This window comes from Ciona robusta, chromosome 5 (assembly GCF_009617815.1).
Source record: "Ciona robusta chromosome 5, ASM961781v2".
In the NCBI taxonomy this organism is placed as follows: domain Eukaryota; kingdom Metazoa; phylum Chordata; class Ascidiacea; order Phlebobranchia; family Cionidae; genus Ciona; species Ciona robusta.
This window is the reverse complement of record NC_143239.1, coordinates 221,660-238,712: the sequence shown is the minus strand read 5'-3', so window position 1 is coordinate 238,712 and position 17,053 is coordinate 221,660. Positions and strand designations below refer to the sequence as shown.

The 17,053-nt window shown below is 34.7% G+C and overlaps 1 protein-coding gene and 1 long non-coding RNA gene across 2 annotated transcripts; one reads left to right on the top strand and one right to left on the bottom strand.

Annotated features, from left to right (window-relative positions):
• Positions 1 to 3,117: 3,117 nt before the first annotated feature.
• LOC149735238 (uncharacterized) lies at positions 3,118 to 6,538 on the top strand. The gene is made up of 3 exons (XM_089877975.1): positions 3,118 to 4,932; positions 5,043 to 5,183; positions 5,575 to 6,538. Exons 1-3 carry the CDS (start codon positions 3,928 to 3,930, stop codon positions 5,644 to 5,646), a joined length of 1,218 nt encoding a protein of 405 aa, XP_089734101.1. The 5' UTR covers positions 3,118 to 3,927; the 3' UTR covers positions 5,647 to 6,538.
• A 1,163-nt stretch (positions 6,539 to 7,701) lies between these two features.
• On the bottom strand, positions 7,702 to 8,811 carry LOC149735237 (uncharacterized). The gene is made up of 2 exons (XR_016385029.1): positions 8,097 to 8,811; positions 7,702 to 8,032 (listed from the first exon to the last, which is right to left on the bottom strand). It is a non-coding gene; the product is annotated as an uncharacterized LOC149735237 (long non-coding RNA).
• Between the last annotated feature and the right edge of the window lie 8,242 nt (positions 8,812 to 17,053).

Below are 17,053 nucleotides of genomic sequence, written 5' to 3'. Positions count from 1 at the left end.
TTAGCGCGCATTTAAAATTAGCTCCATCATGGTACTTTCCCAGTATCCATTGTTTACCCGTTTAAAAATACTGCTTCCATTTAAGGTGTTTTTTTATATTTAACAACGGTAATCGGCTTTTAGGCGCGCTTTATAAAGTCGTTATAATATTGTCGAACAATTCTGTAACATTACTTATCGGTTTATTATTAAATCGGGGTATACGTAAAAAACAAACAATTAAAATAAGTTTCGTTTGATTAAGTGTTTCATCTCCCCCAACCCTACTAAATATGTTGAATAATATTCTAAATTTGCGAAATTAAGCATCGAAGTTCAGTTACTGCAATAGGCTCTGGCGCCGGTGGCTCAATGCTTATAGCGCATCTGCCTCTATAACTTGAAGGATACCTAATTGTTAAAGGCTCGTCGCTGATACCATGTGTGTTCCTGGGCAAGACTTAAAGGGGCATAACAAGGACTTAAAGGGACATATACCAAAAAGAAATAAAAATTTGTGTATGGGTAAAGATGCTCAAATGCGACCTCGGCTGTTTCGAGAATGCTAGGAAAAAAATTCACTTAACTTTGATCGTTTGTAGATTCTAAAATGCCAAAGGAAGTTCAAATTTTATTTTTGATTTTGCGTAACAAATGCTTCTTCTAAAGAATATATAAAAAATTGTTAAACATATAGACTTTATATTTTCAAACCTAATGTTAAACACGAAAAACTAAATTTTTAAACCTAATGTCAAACACGAAAAACTGACCAAATCAGAAATAAAATTTAAACTTTTTTCGATATTTTAGAAACTAGAATCGATCAAAGTTGAGTAAAATTATTTTTATAGGAAATCCCTCTGCGGCCAATTTTTTTTACTTCAGCGGTCGAATTTGCGGTTTTAAAACTCATTTTTTTCAAAAGCTGTTTTTTATTTTCAAACTTTGATGGTAGCTTTAGTTCACAATTGAGCATATCTATTAATACACACTTTTTGATTTTTCGATGAAATGTCCCTTTAACTCCAAGCCACATACAAACAAAAAAATTAAATAAGAGGATAAATAAACTATTTTTTACATTCAGGCTCCGGTGCGCCTCCTAGTGTGTAGATAGCAATATGTTATTTATCCGTGTGGTTGCGCTTTTGGAAGTGATAAATCTCATCGAGCGTTGACCTGATGGACACGAAACCCAAATGGGAAGTTTGTGCAAGTTTCTAAACAGAGCATTTAGTTCAACTATAAATCTTTTAATCTAAACAAGAAAAGTGATCATTCTTAAGTATTTTAAACATTTATTCAATATCGTATATGAGTGGGGTCTAACGACGAGGAGCCCGGTTTTCTTGAGATTTGGGCCTGAGTTTGCACACAACCTATTTTATGTAAACTAACATACTTCGATAAAAGTATTAAATATATTTGCATCTCCACTGGCCATCGTTCACCGTAAGCCCGATAGTTTTTAAAAAATAATAACGACTATCATATTTGCGGAATATTCTTACATTCTCACACATATCGTTTATTTAATAAAAGATGCGAGGATATAAATGAAACAATTGACTAATGAATTTTAACCACGGCGTTTAAACTATGAGATAATTATACTGACTTCTGTTTATTGTATAGGTTATAATCATGCTAAAACACCAAATATGTCAGCAAAGTCAGGGTGGTCGTACACTGCGAAAGCTTTTAAAGTGTTTCGTTACATAATTTTCGAGTGGAAAAGGGAAACATGTGACAACCTTGACACTATTAACTTTCTTCTTTACTTCTAATCAACGAAACTAAAATATTTTACAACATGATTGATCTCACAATAACGCAAAATCACGCAGATTACTAAAGATTGAAAAGAGAAAAAGTATTCTTCTATATTAGAAGTGTAATTAACTTTTGCCGATCAGCTTTCCTTTTACAAAAGTCAATGTTACTTCATGAATTTTAGAGAGACTCTATTTGTTTGCAGAACTTTTCATAATAAAATTCAGACGTTCTACACCGGATTTGTGGCATCAGTTACACCCCACGGTACACCGTGGGTGGTTTGACAACGAGGTGCACCGGGGTTTGGGGAATACAGGAAGATAATTTTTCGCCTTTTGTTTCTCTTAGGGTCAGAGGTGTGGAGTTTTTGAGTGGACATGACGGCTTGAATTCGTTATGGGAAGATTGTACTTAACTGGAGTGACTTTTGAGTTGTTGCCACCGATATATATGGCACCAAATACTCCCCAGCATAAAGGTAATGAGGCGTAACGGAACGATCTACATAACGACCCATTGAATCATTACATCACATTACGTCAGATACAATAAATATTTTTTCTTGTTAAACTTTACAATAAAAAACACTTTAATGAAAAGCATTATTTTGTTTAGGTTTTCGGTGTGTTCATAATTATTGTGCAATCGATCGCGTTGAAAAAAGTAACAGTATAAGAAAGAGTTGTTGCTGGAATATTTAAAAGCCTTTAGCAAATGAAGTGTTTCCTGTTAAGTTGTGCTTAAGATAAACGGCGTCAGTCAGGTCGCTTATCGTCGCATGTGGTCCCACTATTTCGAATTGCCAACATTTCACGCTTTGAAAATTTAACCAAACACCCCAAGCCCAGTGTCGCCCCTATTCCGCCTGAGTTCGCTCAGCGCTATCAGGGTGAGTTGTATAATACCAAGTTACGTCTTTTGCGCGCCCCTTGAATCGGCATCTTAATATAGACCACAGCAGTATCACTCAAAAACGTTTCGCGGCCATCAACCGCCAATTACCCATATCTATAAGCACAGCTCGTGCTTAGCTCATTAACGTTTTATAATCTTTACTTTTTTTTAACCGGTTAACGCTTAAATATTGTTAGTTTGAAAACACTACCGACAACATAAGTTGACTGAGGTGTTAGTTTTTTTGTTTGTATTGCAAAGAATATAAATCACATAATATTGGTTAGCATATATATATAATATACTAGAATACTAGATTGTTAAAATCTTGCATATATGTCAATTGTCGTACCTAAAAAATCCAGTTATGTAGAAAACAGAGCACATGCAGAAAAATTATTACACAGTATACGATATGATATCATTGTACGGTTGGTTGGAAAAATGTTTTCGTCGTATATATTCTATGATGATTGAAGTGAGGTTTACGAAACCTCCCACACCGAAGGAAACGACGTTTCTTTTATCCTGGGCACGTACAGTATAGGAAGTCGTCACTTAACGGCCATAATTCATTCATGATTTGTTTTGAAACATTTCTTATATTCCTTCTGTCGTTTCTATGTAAGCAACTTTACCCAATATGTAGCTTATTCTTGAGTTAGCTTCACCGAAATGACTGGCTTGAAAAAGAAAGATCAATTATCACGGTATAGTGCTGATTGTGCGGCTTGAGTGGGTATACGCTTGTGATGTGTAAAAACATAATTCCCCACCAAAAATGTTCCTGTTTTGCGCGTAAAAATGGTCGCTTATCAATACGTATACACCTAGGAAAAGTTATATTTGGTAAAACGCTTGTTCTGTTGAAATTACTGTTTTATGTTAATACCACCATATATTGCGTTAATGTGTTTTAAACTGTTGGAAATAGGATCGTTGGAAAATATTTATTTCATTCTGTAGTCAACAAAAAACCTGGTGCGTGACGTCACGCCGAAGAAGGCGACGGCTTCTTCGCGTTGCAAACTATAATATGTCAGTTGGTACCGGGGTCTGTGTGTAAGGGGGCACATAAGGTAGATCAGCGGATTTATTTTTTAGGATTGCAAAAAAGGGATTGGCTTCTGGAAGATAAGCTATTTTAACGTCATAGGTTTGCAGGTTTCCTCATGAATTAGCAAAAGCTAAAACTAATGATATAAAAACGGCAAAATTTAAATTTCTTCATATATCTAGGTTTTTACCGGAAAGTATCTCTGAAGTGAGATAAGAATGTTGGTCACTGTTAACGCGCTAACAGGTTCTCTTCCTCAACGTGATATTCCAACACCGACAAAAAGGAGAACATCTTTTTTAATCCGAGACATTCTAGGTGAAGATAATTCGTCTTCATCGAAGAGGAAGATCGAGGCCAAACAAAATAATAATTTAAAAAACAATTTACGCTGTTCTGATTGTGATTATCAAAAACGTTGCAGGGTTGAAAACACATACAGAAAATATAGTTTAGAACTCGATGAAGAATTTAAAGACATGTTCCACAGTACAGGTTTCTATACACACTCCCACCGAGAAGCCACGCCGCCATTTTCCAACCAGGAGTCAACATGCATACCGCCCAACCATTTCGATGTACCTCATTATACAGGACAGCGTTTGGTTCTGTCCAACGACTGTAAACCGCCAAAAAGAACTGACTTAGGAATTGATAATCGATGTCGGGACAATAGCTATTCCTTACTTCACTTAAACGCTCAACATGAAGGTTGGATACATCCACCAACGCTCCAGTCAACTCTACCTTACGTTGATCTCAGCTATGTTTACAACATTAGACCGGGAACTATACGGCTACCTGCATTGCCACTTCTAATGTTTGCACCGGAAACAAATGCGATGTCGTATTCAGCGATACGAGATGATACGACGACAAAAATGAATCGACCAAACTCTGTCTGTCACGATGTTAAACAAAAAAGAACGGATCCTGATGAATCGGCACAGAGTGATTGTGACAGTAAACCGCCCAACACACCATCACCCGTATCTTTATCATCATCATGTGAGTATGTAGCATATCACGAACAATCGTCACCAAAGGGATCATCACATGACTTCCACCAGAAGAAACTTCAAAAGAAACCTCTCATCCAACTCCCCGCTTACCTTCGGAGTCGTATTGGGGGAACTGCAACCTCCGATTCTGTTACATCTCCAGGACCAATTGTAAAAAGCAAGAAATGTAGAAGAAGCCGAACAGTTTTTACTGAATTACAGGTAATACTTGATAGAAGTGAGTAGGCCTATACGAGCCGAATAATGAACATATACATCCCACAGTATTGAGAATAAAACCGTTCTCGTTATGATTTGATATACTGTTTCAGATGATGGGACTGGAGAAGCGCTTCGAACGACAACAATATCTTTCCACCCCAGATCGGGTTGAGTTGGCCGAACTCTTAGGACTAAGTCAGTTGCAAGTAAAGACTTGGTATCAAAACCGTCGAATGAAATGGAAGAAACAGGTCGGTGAAACTTGCAGATATGTTATTGATCATCGAATTCCGCCCAAACTATCACCAGTATTTGCTAAACTAGAGATTATTTTTTATTATGTCTGACGCCATGGCTCAGTAGTTCAGGTGCTTGCATCGTAACCGAATAAAGTACTTAATGGGCTTTACGGGTGCTAGCGAAATGGGCCAAATCTTGCCTAAATTCCTGACAAGGACCTCACCCACAAAGAATAAAACTAGAGATTAACAGTTAACTCATCAATGCATAGAAGTAGTATACTGGTACAGTATATGCTCTTTAACATAGCATAAATGCTGCTAATACACTGTTTACGAATACCATAAATTTTAAAATGCCCCACAATTAGTACCTATGTATATAATATCCATTTCTTCGCAGGTATTGCAGGGTGGTGGAAAAGAGCCCCCGACGAAACCTAAAGGTCGACCGCGCAAAATACGAACAGAATAATCTAAGACCTAAACCACCTTGATGTTATGGAAAGCTTTATCCACATCATCTTGATTTTTGAGTTTTGTTGGGATATGTCTGTTCGAATATATACTGTTGTGTCTTGTTGACAATTTTCTTTGGTTATATTCTTATGTCAGAGCAAACACAATGTTAACACAAGTTTGTGATATTAAGGCATGTAATATTCATTAAACCCAATGCATGCAAGTACAATGTGTGTATTTAAAAATGTAATTGCTTGTTTCAGCTTAAAATGGCGATAATCATGAATAGAAATTGCAAGGCAAACGCATTTATGTTGCGTTTGGTCGTTTAAGCCATCGTTGAGATATCCGATTACAGGGGGAGCACTTAATGGCCCACGATGTATTTGTGGCTAATGCGAAAACTGCTGACCCGCGCTTTACGGAACACCGCATCAACCTAGGTGGGCTCGGTTAACTGCGTTGGTGTCTGTAATTATTTTTTCTTTTAAATACAAAATATACGCAGTTGTAGATAAGTTGCGAACTTTGTTTTTCCATTTTGTACCGATTTTGAGAGTCTTGTGCCTCGATCGCCACATTAAACTTTGAACGAATATTGTTGACATCACAAACACACCTGTTGCGCGTTATAATTGTTCAACAGGTGCATAAGTTTATCATCCGCCTTTGGAATTCATGAGCGGAAATCGTTGAATGACTTTGAATGCGAACGTCGTTCGTCGCGCACCTAGATATAAAAATATAAGGAAGATGACATTTGTTTGGTGCTTGAAGAGGCGACTTTTGCTTTTTTAATACCGCTTGTATACATTTAATATCACCATGATTTGATGCACATTGTTTCAATATTCAACACCGACATGAGTACTAGAGTAACAGTAGGGAAAGAGCAGAAAGAGGACACTTAAGCCCCTATTTTATTTTCAAAATTAAAACACATGGCGTATTTTATGTGATGCCACGAATTATTACTATCTGTCTCTATTAATTGACAACAATTCAAAAATATATAATAAAACACACGAGGAGTTTTTTACCGATTCGCAAAACAAGTGAAATTTTACAAATTCGAAAACACACTATCATAGTTAAAACTCAGTCGATAACTGCTTTTGTTATTATTATTTGGCAGCCGCTCCGGTGTCCTTAGTAAAATTAATGTCATGTGGTCGCGAATCAAATACCGTGGAAAAAGACTCTCATTCTAGGACACAATTTGAACTAACCATGCCTGCTTGAAGTGAATAATCAAGCTTATGTGTCTGCAGTGATGACGTCAGTTCAAGTAACAGTTTCAGAATGAGTCTCCCATTATTTCCTACGCCGGCACACAGCGTAAATATGTGACGCTCATATACACGATGTTTCGATCTCGCGGTTCGTTGGGCAGTGGGTACATTCCTCCCGATTGTTCGTTATGAAGCGTCATAATTAATATTTATGTTGTAATAAGACATGTGACGTAACAAATGTTCAAATTGCAGCACAGCAATATATTCCATAAAGATATTACAAATACGCTTAAACTTAGTAAAATAGAAAAAAAAGTTGTAGTGATAAGCTGTTATGTGGGCTATTAACTAAGCTTAACAATGCAAGACATTTACCCTGTTTACATGAGCCGATTGGATTTGAATTCAATCCGACTCGAGATGACTTCACACGCATTTCAAATTCGATCCGCTAAAACGTCATATTTACATGGCTTATTTCAATCGGATTAAAGCTTAAACGGGGACCTAAGCGTATGAAGTCGCCAGTTCAAATAAACTTCATTACCGCAATATGTTAACAGTACAGCTTAAAATATAACAAAAAGCAGACTTTAAGTGCATTTGTGGATTATTTAAATCTACTGAACTGGTTTAACTAAAATTCCGTTATTTATGTGCTGAAGTTCTGTTATTTATGTGCTGCAAACACTTCAGATGGGTTGTTGCTATTAATTCAGACAATGATAATCTTCTCATACATACTAAAACATATTGGGTTTCTGCGAGCTAAGTTCCACACAAGTCTGCTAAGTTTTGTTCTATGCTGTAACAACTAACAAATATGACATATGTGAATGAATGGTTTTATTTGTTTAAATTAAAGCAAAATATACAAAACAGTAAATCAACACGTTAATCTGCACAAATAAGAAGTTTCAGACATAAAAGTTTGGGTATTATACCATATACTTCATACAGACAACCAAATACACTCTGACAAAGAAGTCAGAATGGCTTTTACATCACAACCACTGTTTTTATGCTAATGTTTGAAAGAAGTACAAATAAAACTTTGGCATTATTAAATGGAGCAGCAAGTGTTTGTGTCATAATCGATCCTAATAATATAAAAACTTCATTTTTCTATTTTACAAGATCTTTTTTCCTCGGGGTCGATGCTTTCTGAAACATAAATGTAAGTTTTAGTTTTAACAAAGGCACTAAAAGTCCTCCCATGTGTACTAACCTTTTGTGCATTTGCATTCTTTAATCTTCCATCACTTCGATTACTTAACCATTTTGAATTTAATGCATACCCTTTGTTGTTCTTTTTGCTGCCAAATGTGTTAAACAATGCTCCAAGATAATATATATATTTCATAATGGAAATTATTTTGACTATAAGCTTCTATAATTGTATCTGATTATTGTGTTACTTGTCTGGTACAACTACAAGCAACTACCCTTGTAAATAATGATGGTCAATAAGCTTATGTTATAGTGGTCTATGCCCTCTAGAGTATCAAAATTGCAGTACTAGTGAAGAATGCTCCCCACAATTTTGTGGTACTATTTGGGAATCGTTACAGATTAGGCAATACGCAGTGGTTAGGAAGAATTCTTTAGTAGCACAGGTTTTGCTTGCAGTCTATAAAAATCCGGTTTTCACCTATTTCAACGAGCGAAATCTGCATTTTTCAGGTAAACATTTTTATTATGTCTAGACGACTTGCATAACAATTTTTAATGGCGCGTTCTTGCATTGGCGTTAATTTGTCATGTTAATTCACGGGAGTTTGTTGCCAGATGTACACGTACACTGCTACTATCATACTCCGTGCACAAACACTATTTTAACTGTATAACAAGTCCTAAACACCAACATTTGCGCTTGTTCGATCCAACTCAATCGCTAAATCCGACCCGTAAACCACTAGTCTGAGCGAATCGAGGATTGGTCGGCTTCAATCCGACTCGCCTTTTTCTCTTTGCCGAAAACGAGAATACCGGATCGACGAGTCGGATTCGAATCCGACTTAAACCGTCGTGTAAACATTATTGTTGTAACAATGGTCAATATTTAGTATAATAGGCTTGTTAGCTTTTTGTTTTAAAACTGACAAAAAATCGGTAACTACAAGTTGCAGAATACTGTTAATGTAAATATATTTAAACTTGTATGTCCATCTTATCCCGCATTGTAGTTTTGTAGGCTTCCATTGCCAAACTTTGAAACGTTTGCTTTAAGTTCAATAATTTATACCTCAAGGGTTAATAATGTACAAGACACTGATGAAATAAAATAATTAAATAATATATATTTGAAATTCAGTCACTTGGAGATAATTTATAAGAAGTGGCTTGTGCGAAAAACAGTGTAACAATATTCAATTTGTTCAAAAATAAAAAAAGTTATTAATGGTTATTATCTATTTTCGGTCATTACAAAGAGATATGCATTTGTACCACAGAATTAAAAAAGAATAGAATGGGCATCTTCATGGCGCCCTCTATGACAGACCTGGACACCGTCGGCGCTTCTCTCGATACTGGAGGCGGATGGTTTTGCAGCGCTTGTACGATTTGTAGACAGTTTTGATTTAACGAAGTATCACATTAGATAGTGTTTGCTTATTTAACGAAGTATCACATTAGATAGTGTTTGCTTGGACAGTTAGTACAGTATGAATGTTTAATTTATTATTTAGTTTATGCGTAATATGTGTATAAAGTAGACAGTTGGTTATTTATAGATGTGTTTAAGTAACGAATGTTTACTGGTGTAAGATTTTACAATCGCACCCATGAGGTATCATAAGAATCTTTGATTCAGTAAGGTCTATCTCCAGGAGCTATTTCATGCTCTGCTGCTGCACTTTGTTTCAAAACTACAAAATTCAAAAAGATCTTAAAATGTACAAAGTTACAAACCACTCAAGAATAAACGTTTTTTATGGATCTATTTGGCAGGTTCTTAAGTACTTACACCATCTATTTAAATGTGTTGCTGAGTATGTGACAGTAAGGATTATTCATTCTTAAACTGTAATGGTTACTTACACGTTGAAAAATATTAAAACTCTTCCGCTAACGTACACACTGGCGACTGTCGTTTTGCAGCCACGCGAGGATAAAGTAAGTTTCATTCATTCATTCATTCATTCACACTGGAATCATCTTGATCAGAATCTGTGGCCCCCCAAATGTATTTCAATATTATGGCTAAAACAATTGGTGGTGTGGTAAAGAATAAGCAGCAAATAGTCATAAAAACGCTTTGGCGCGTTCTTGCATTGGCGTACAGATTGCATAACTCGCACCATGCTCAACAGAAATCCGACTCCAACATAACAGTAGCGACTCTATAGCAAGTTTAGGTAACTGCTCGGTTTATTCGACAAAATGACATCGACATCACGATACAGATAACAGTAAGAACAGCAAGCATTACCTGGACCGACTGCCTGCCCATACAGCACTACAGGAAGGGTGTAAACAAATGGCGAGAACTCTAAAAGCAAGAAGAAGCATAACACATGATAAGAAAAATATACTGTACAAGAGAAAAAACATTATGCAGCAAAGCAAAGTTTCTCCGCATCGTCATAGATAAGTCTCTCAGCATTGTTGATAAATGCAAGCATTGTTATACAGGGCCCGGTTACAGGAAACAAACAAGGGGCATACACATTATACGCCAGCTGGACATATCCATTTCTCAGCTGGACAATCACATTTCTTTGCCTTGATTATAATGTAAGCTATTGCAGGTTTCACTTGTGTATGTAGGTCATCGGTGTTTTTAAATTTGAAAAAAATCTGGTTAGTGTTTTTGTAATGTTTTGTTATGATCCTCAGTTTTTCATATGACGCTCTTGAAGATGAAAAATAATCAAAAGAGCATATGACCTGACAAGTGTCCCACATGAATATACAAGCTTACCAACTAAATAAACTGTGGCATTTGAATTTATGTAGTCAGTGAGAACTTTGCATGTATGGCTATTTGCTTGCCATGAAATTAACAGGATAATAAACTGCCATCTGCTATTTTATAAAGCCAAGGTGAAAACATTCATGATGGAAGTACTTTGAAACTTTGATGGTAAATAAAGGTACACTGGATGTCTGGATAGTGTATATATATATCTTCCTGGACTGTATGATGACAAAATTACAAATGAAATTATGGCAGCAGGGAAGGAATATTTGTTTAATCCGTTGGAATCGAACTTTTAGGGACACAAAACATGTTGTTTTTTGAAATGAACTGCAGCCATCTCAATCTCTATTAGTTACATGTCAGGATGTGGTAAACAATAAATTGATGTTTTATCACCTGCATCATATACCCACTTGCACAACCTGTCACATAACAAGCCATACACATGAATTCTTATTATATCTTGCATATAACAAGCATTTTATTATACAAAATGTATACATGTTATAAAGGGAGCCATGGGCACCTCCAATGTCGGCAAGGCGAGAGGCGATACACTCTCTTTCTTCGCGAGTCGTTCCCGTTTACTTTTGTAATCAATAGAATCGAGGGCGTTTTATGTAGTTTTTCTTAGTTTTTTTACCTAATTTAAAGTTATAGGGTAAAACAATTATTTTCTAATTTATATAAATTTTTAACAAACCGAGGTTTTTAATTAAATTTCTTAAACAAGAAAGATACTGTAAGGGATGCACATTACAGAATTTCGAATCCGTGACACTCGAATTCTTTTGTATTCAAATTCAATTACGAAATTCGGTATTCTGTTCAATGACGTCATCATACATCATCTCTTGGACTAAACACTAAAATAACAACTTTTTAAAATTAAATAATTAAAAAAAAAATCTTTTCTTGTGTTTGTGGGACTTCCGAGTGAAACCGTTTCGCGGCGTTTTTTCAAAGGTCGCTACACGTTTCGGCTTGGCCGTTTTGGCTTTATACGTTTTTTCTTATAAATAAAAAAAAGAATCGAAATTCTAGACTCGGAATTCTAGATTCGAAATAAAGTGTTCTAGGTCCTCGGATATCCTAGGATACCTAATTATTCTGTAATGTGTACACGAAATAACTAAACCGACCTAATAAACTTGAATAGTTAGTGTAGATTTTGAAATAAACAGCTTAAACCCCCTTAAAAGGCTACTATGAGCCTATCTTTTACAATGGAGACCAACCGTAATGTGGACGGAGGTTGGCGGTCACGTGAATAGAAAAAAAGAATGTATCACGGTTTTGGCAGTTGCGCGTTCTACTCTTTTTTTTTTTATTTCTGTGGGCTACATGCATTTCCATAACAAAATTTCGATACGCTTTGCTGGTAACATGTAGGATTTTCGGTAAGCACATCGCGAATTCGTATTACAAGAGGTATACAAGTAATGCGCTTCTGAAGATGTAAATAGCTTCAAACGACCGCTTTGAAGGTGGAAAACCTATTTTTATCGCGAAAAATGATTACATCAGAGCTCATATAAGTAAGAAACTTATTATGGGTTATATTATATGCGCATTTCAGTCTTTTCAGACGGCATGAGGCATGTCCACCTGTCGTAAACTTTAGGTTGCATCCATGGACCATGATCATACAGATAATTCCATAACGCAGGGGTAAAAAAATGTACCTGAGATTCCACAGTGATTAGTTTCAGTATTTTACCATATTAATGTGGTTGTAAGGCATTGGACAAAACATTAAAAAAAAAACGTTTTTGTGTCATTATACGTGCTATATCGTGTTTGTATTTTAAATGGAATAAAGCGAGCAGGAAGATCTTAAAGTTATTGTTTCTACAATTAGAATTACAGATTTTACAGTTTAAATCTGATAAAATAAATTATTAGCTTAACTTAGTAAGTAACATTTCAATTATTTATTCAGAATTAGGTACAATTTAACAGTTGCGTGTTTGGATTGTAATTACCAGAAGATAAGGAAATTGTAACTAAAACAGTTAAGATAAAAAGGACAGATATGGAAGAATAAGAAAATAGTAGTAACTGCAGTGCTATAAATTGTTTAAAAAATAAAGTAGACAATCCTGAAAGAATAATTGAAGTATATTTAAAAAAAACAAGTGAAATTAGATATAGTACAATGGGGGAAGATGGGACACTTAAGCACATATTGCCAAATATTTCCAAAATCAAAATAGATGACGTTTTTTGGTTAATACCACGAATTAGTACTATCATTCCTTTATTAATTGACACCAATTTAATAAAATATAATAAAACACTCGAGGAGTTATTTAACTATCCGCACAACAAGTGAAATTTTACAAATTCTAAAACACACAGGATAAGATGGGACAGTTTAAAATCATTGTTAATTTTGATTCTTAAATGTATTTGTAAATAGGAATATACGTAAATAACACGAAATAATACTGTGCGCTTTGAAAATTAAGTCTAAACATTCTTTTTCTTGCCCTACTGCTATAGTTTTCAACATGTTACCTATACATTATATTATTGCATAACAATTATTATTGGTAGAACGACAATGGGTAATGTTCGAACAATAATGGATAAATATTGTATCCTACAAATGTATATGAACTTGTATTAACAGAAAATTGACTATAACTATTGATAAAGTTTTTATTTTTGCTACAAATTGGGTATTACTACTTTGTTTATGGCACAAGCCCCTTCTTATAAATTAACACCAAGTGCAAATGACCAAATTTCGAATATATTTTCAAAATATTATCTTTTTATTATATCAGTATCCTATAGTTGAAAATCCCCTAAGGTATAAAGTACTAAATTAAAAGCAAATCTTTCAAAGTTTGGCAATGAAAACGTACAAAACTACAATGTGGGGGAAGATGGGACTCTAAATTGAAATATATTTACATTATTAGTATTTTACAACTTGTAGTTAACCTACCGAGTTTAACAGGCTGTGCTAGTTTCTTTGCCATGTAAACTTTATATATATAGCGTTAAACTGATATTTTTTGTTGTTTTTATCTCAAATTAAAGTCACATTGACCCTGCTTATTTTCTTCACGCTTATATCTCAGTGTTTCTTTACAAAACTAAAACTAGTTTTACGAGACAAAATGAAACTGTACGAAATATTCAAGGTTGTTTTATGAAGCTATGAAACTAGTTTAAATATTCGCACACGCAAACTAAAAAAATCATTGGCTTTTCTATAATTTAGCAAGCATTAAAAAATAGCACCTTACTATTTCGTATTTTTTTACTTGTTCTAAGTATACTGTTTCTATTTTACATATTTTTTTAATATTTAAAAACAGTAATCAGCTTTGACGGGCGTTTTATAAGGTCGTGATAATACTGTCGAATAATTCTGTAACCTTAGTTTCCTGATTATCATTAAATGGGGGTCCGTAAAAAAAATAAAAAAATAGTCTCCTCTGACAAAGTGTCCCATCTTCCCCCACCCTACTATAATAGATTCATGATAAATTTCAATGTTTATGATCGAGAACCTGGGTAATTTGTAGCCGAAGAAAAGATCTGAATGGTAAGCACCAGAGTAACTAGGCAACAACATTCGTCTTTGTGAATCGAACTTTGAATCCTGTATGCTTTTTTGCGGGTACTCGTTGGCTAAAACGAACAGCCTACATCACTTTATTCATTGTTCTAAACCCCCCTCTATGTTTGAACCCATTCGACCACGATGCTGATCCTCGCGCAATAATGTTTACTCATGTTGCCCATTCCTACGGTATAGTATCAATATCATAGGTAGATAATGTTGATTTATTATTTCCATTGTTTTATGCAATGGCAGCTTTAAAACTTGTTATTTCTGGGAGCTGACTTCAGTAGTTAAACTAACAGCACCATCTGAAAATAACAACAGAGATCTGAATGGCTAATAGTCCATCGCAAGCTGAAAACCAAATACAGCGGAATAAACAATTCCCAAAGCATACAAGTAATATGTAATAGATAAATTGCTTTTGAAGGTATATAGCTAAAACTAAAACCGAAAGCAAACTATGCATTCTGATTAAAAGGCCTCTCTCATCGGTGGTAAAGAAGAGAGGTGATACACTCTCTTTCTTTCGCGAGTCGTTCCAGTTTACTATTGTAGTCGAGATAATTCAGGGCGTTTTATGTAGTTTTTCTTTGTTTTGCTTTACTTTTATAGTGAAAAATAGCTATTTTCATATATATATATATATATTTCTAACAAACTGTTTGTTTGAAAGTATTTAATTATAGTAGGGTGGGGGAAGATGGGACACTTTGTCAGACGAGACTTTTTTGTAATTTTTTTTTACGGACCCCCATTTTATGATTATTAGGAAAAAAAGGTTACAGAATTATTCGACAATATTATCACGACTTTATAAAACGCCCGTAAAAGCTGATTACTGTTTTTAAATATTAAAAAAATATGTAAACTTGAAACAGTATACTTTGAACAGGTAAAAAATGCGAAATAGTAAGGTGCCATTTTTTAATGCTCGCTAAATCATAGTAAAGCCGATAAATTTTTTAGTTTGCGTGTGCGAATGATCAAACTAGTTTCATAGCTTCATAAAACACTCTTGAATAATTCGTACAGTTTCATTTTGTCTCATAAAACTAGTTTTAGTTTTGTAGAAAAACACTGAGATATAGCCTAAGCATGAAGAAAATAGGCACGGGTCAATATGACTTTAATTTGAGATGAAAACAACAAAAAAATATCGGTTTATATATATATATATGAAGGTTTATATATATATATATGAAGTTTATATATATATATATGAAGTTTATATATATATATTTACATGGCAAACAAACTAGCACGGCCTGTTAAATTTGGTAGGTTAACTACAAGTTGCAGAATACTGCTAATGTAAATATATATCAATTTAGAGTCCCATCTTCCCCCACATTGTAGTTTTGTATGTTTTCATTGTCAAACTTTGAAAGGTTTGCTTTTAATTGATTAATTTATACCTCAGGGGTTATTCAACTATACGATATTGATATAATAAAAAGATTATATTTTGAAAATATATTCGAAATTTGGTCATTTGCACTTGGTGATAATTTATGAGAAGTGGCTTGTGCCAAAAGAGAGTAGTAAGAAGATAAAACTTAAGCACATATTGCCAAATATTTCCAAAATCAAAATAGATGACGGTTTTTGGGTAATACCACGAATTAGTACTATATGATAAAACACACGAGGAGTTGTTTAGCGATCCGCACAACAAGTGAAATTTTACAAATTCGAAAACACACAGGATAAGATAGGACAGTTTAAAATCATTGTTAATTTTGATTATTAAGTGTATTTATAAATAGGAATAAACGTAAATAACACGAAATATTACTGTACGCTTTGAAAATAAAGTCTAAACATTCTTTTTCTTGCCCTACTGCTATAGTTTTTAACATGTTACCTATACATTATGTTATTGAGCACGTTATAGCGGTCATACAGATCCTTTTTCGTCGAACAGTTGTTGTTGTTGTTGTTGTTTTTTGGAAGACTTTTTTTTAAAATGTACGTTACCTTTGAATAATCGACTGTATTCGATACAATAATTTTAACTAAGCTTACGCCTTATAAACCATAGTGTATAAAATCGTTCAATTAATGAGTAATTAATGATTGTAACGTTTCCGAGTCAAGTAAACTGCCATGCATCGGGAAGTCGCTGGTAATCGGTAACTTTTGGCTTTGTTTACGTTAGTGTGCAAATATAAACAAAAAGTATATATAGTATTAGTCTCATATATTTCTTATTTAAAGAAAACAAATCCAAAATAATTGTTACGGCAGGCGAGGATCGAACCCGGGACATGACGTTAGTAAAGCGCGGGCTATAACCGTTAGGCCAATAGATTAGGTCAATAGACCTGTTGGTGAGATAAGGCAGTGCTCTTCAACTTTTTTGGGGTTGGTGAACTCCAAAAGTTGTTGCGACGAGCCCATCCCCCCTGATTGCATTAACGTAAAACTAATGATGTCATCAAGGAGAAATGCGTGCGATAATAAATTCATGTTTAGTCAAAAAGCACCACTTTAAAAAGCATTAGGAATATGTGGTTTGCGGTTAAAGAGAAGACCGCAGTTTTTGGTGCTTTGCGATTAAGACTGTAGAAAGTGGCTAAATTTGTTAAAATTGTTCAAAAATTGGACAAAACATCCGGCGCCGTGGCATAGTGGTTAGCGCGCCTGCCTCTAACCCAGAGGTAATGGGTTCAAG

What these genes read in the sequence shown, in the direction of transcription:
- LOC149735238 (XM_089877975.1), top strand. Translation starts at nt 3,928, where the DNA reads ATGTTGGTCACTGTTAACGCGCTAACAGGTTCTCTTCCTCAACGTGAT. An exon ending in CAGTTTTTACTGAATTACAG is followed by an intron (nt 4,933 to 5,042) that starts GTAATACTTGAT and finishes ATACTGTTTCAG; the next exon opens with ATGATGGGACTGGAGAAGCG. An exon ending in GAATGAAATGGAAGAAACAG is followed by an intron (nt 5,184 to 5,574) that starts GTCGGTGAAACT and finishes ATTTCTTCGCAG; the next exon opens with GTATTGCAGGGTGGTGGAAA.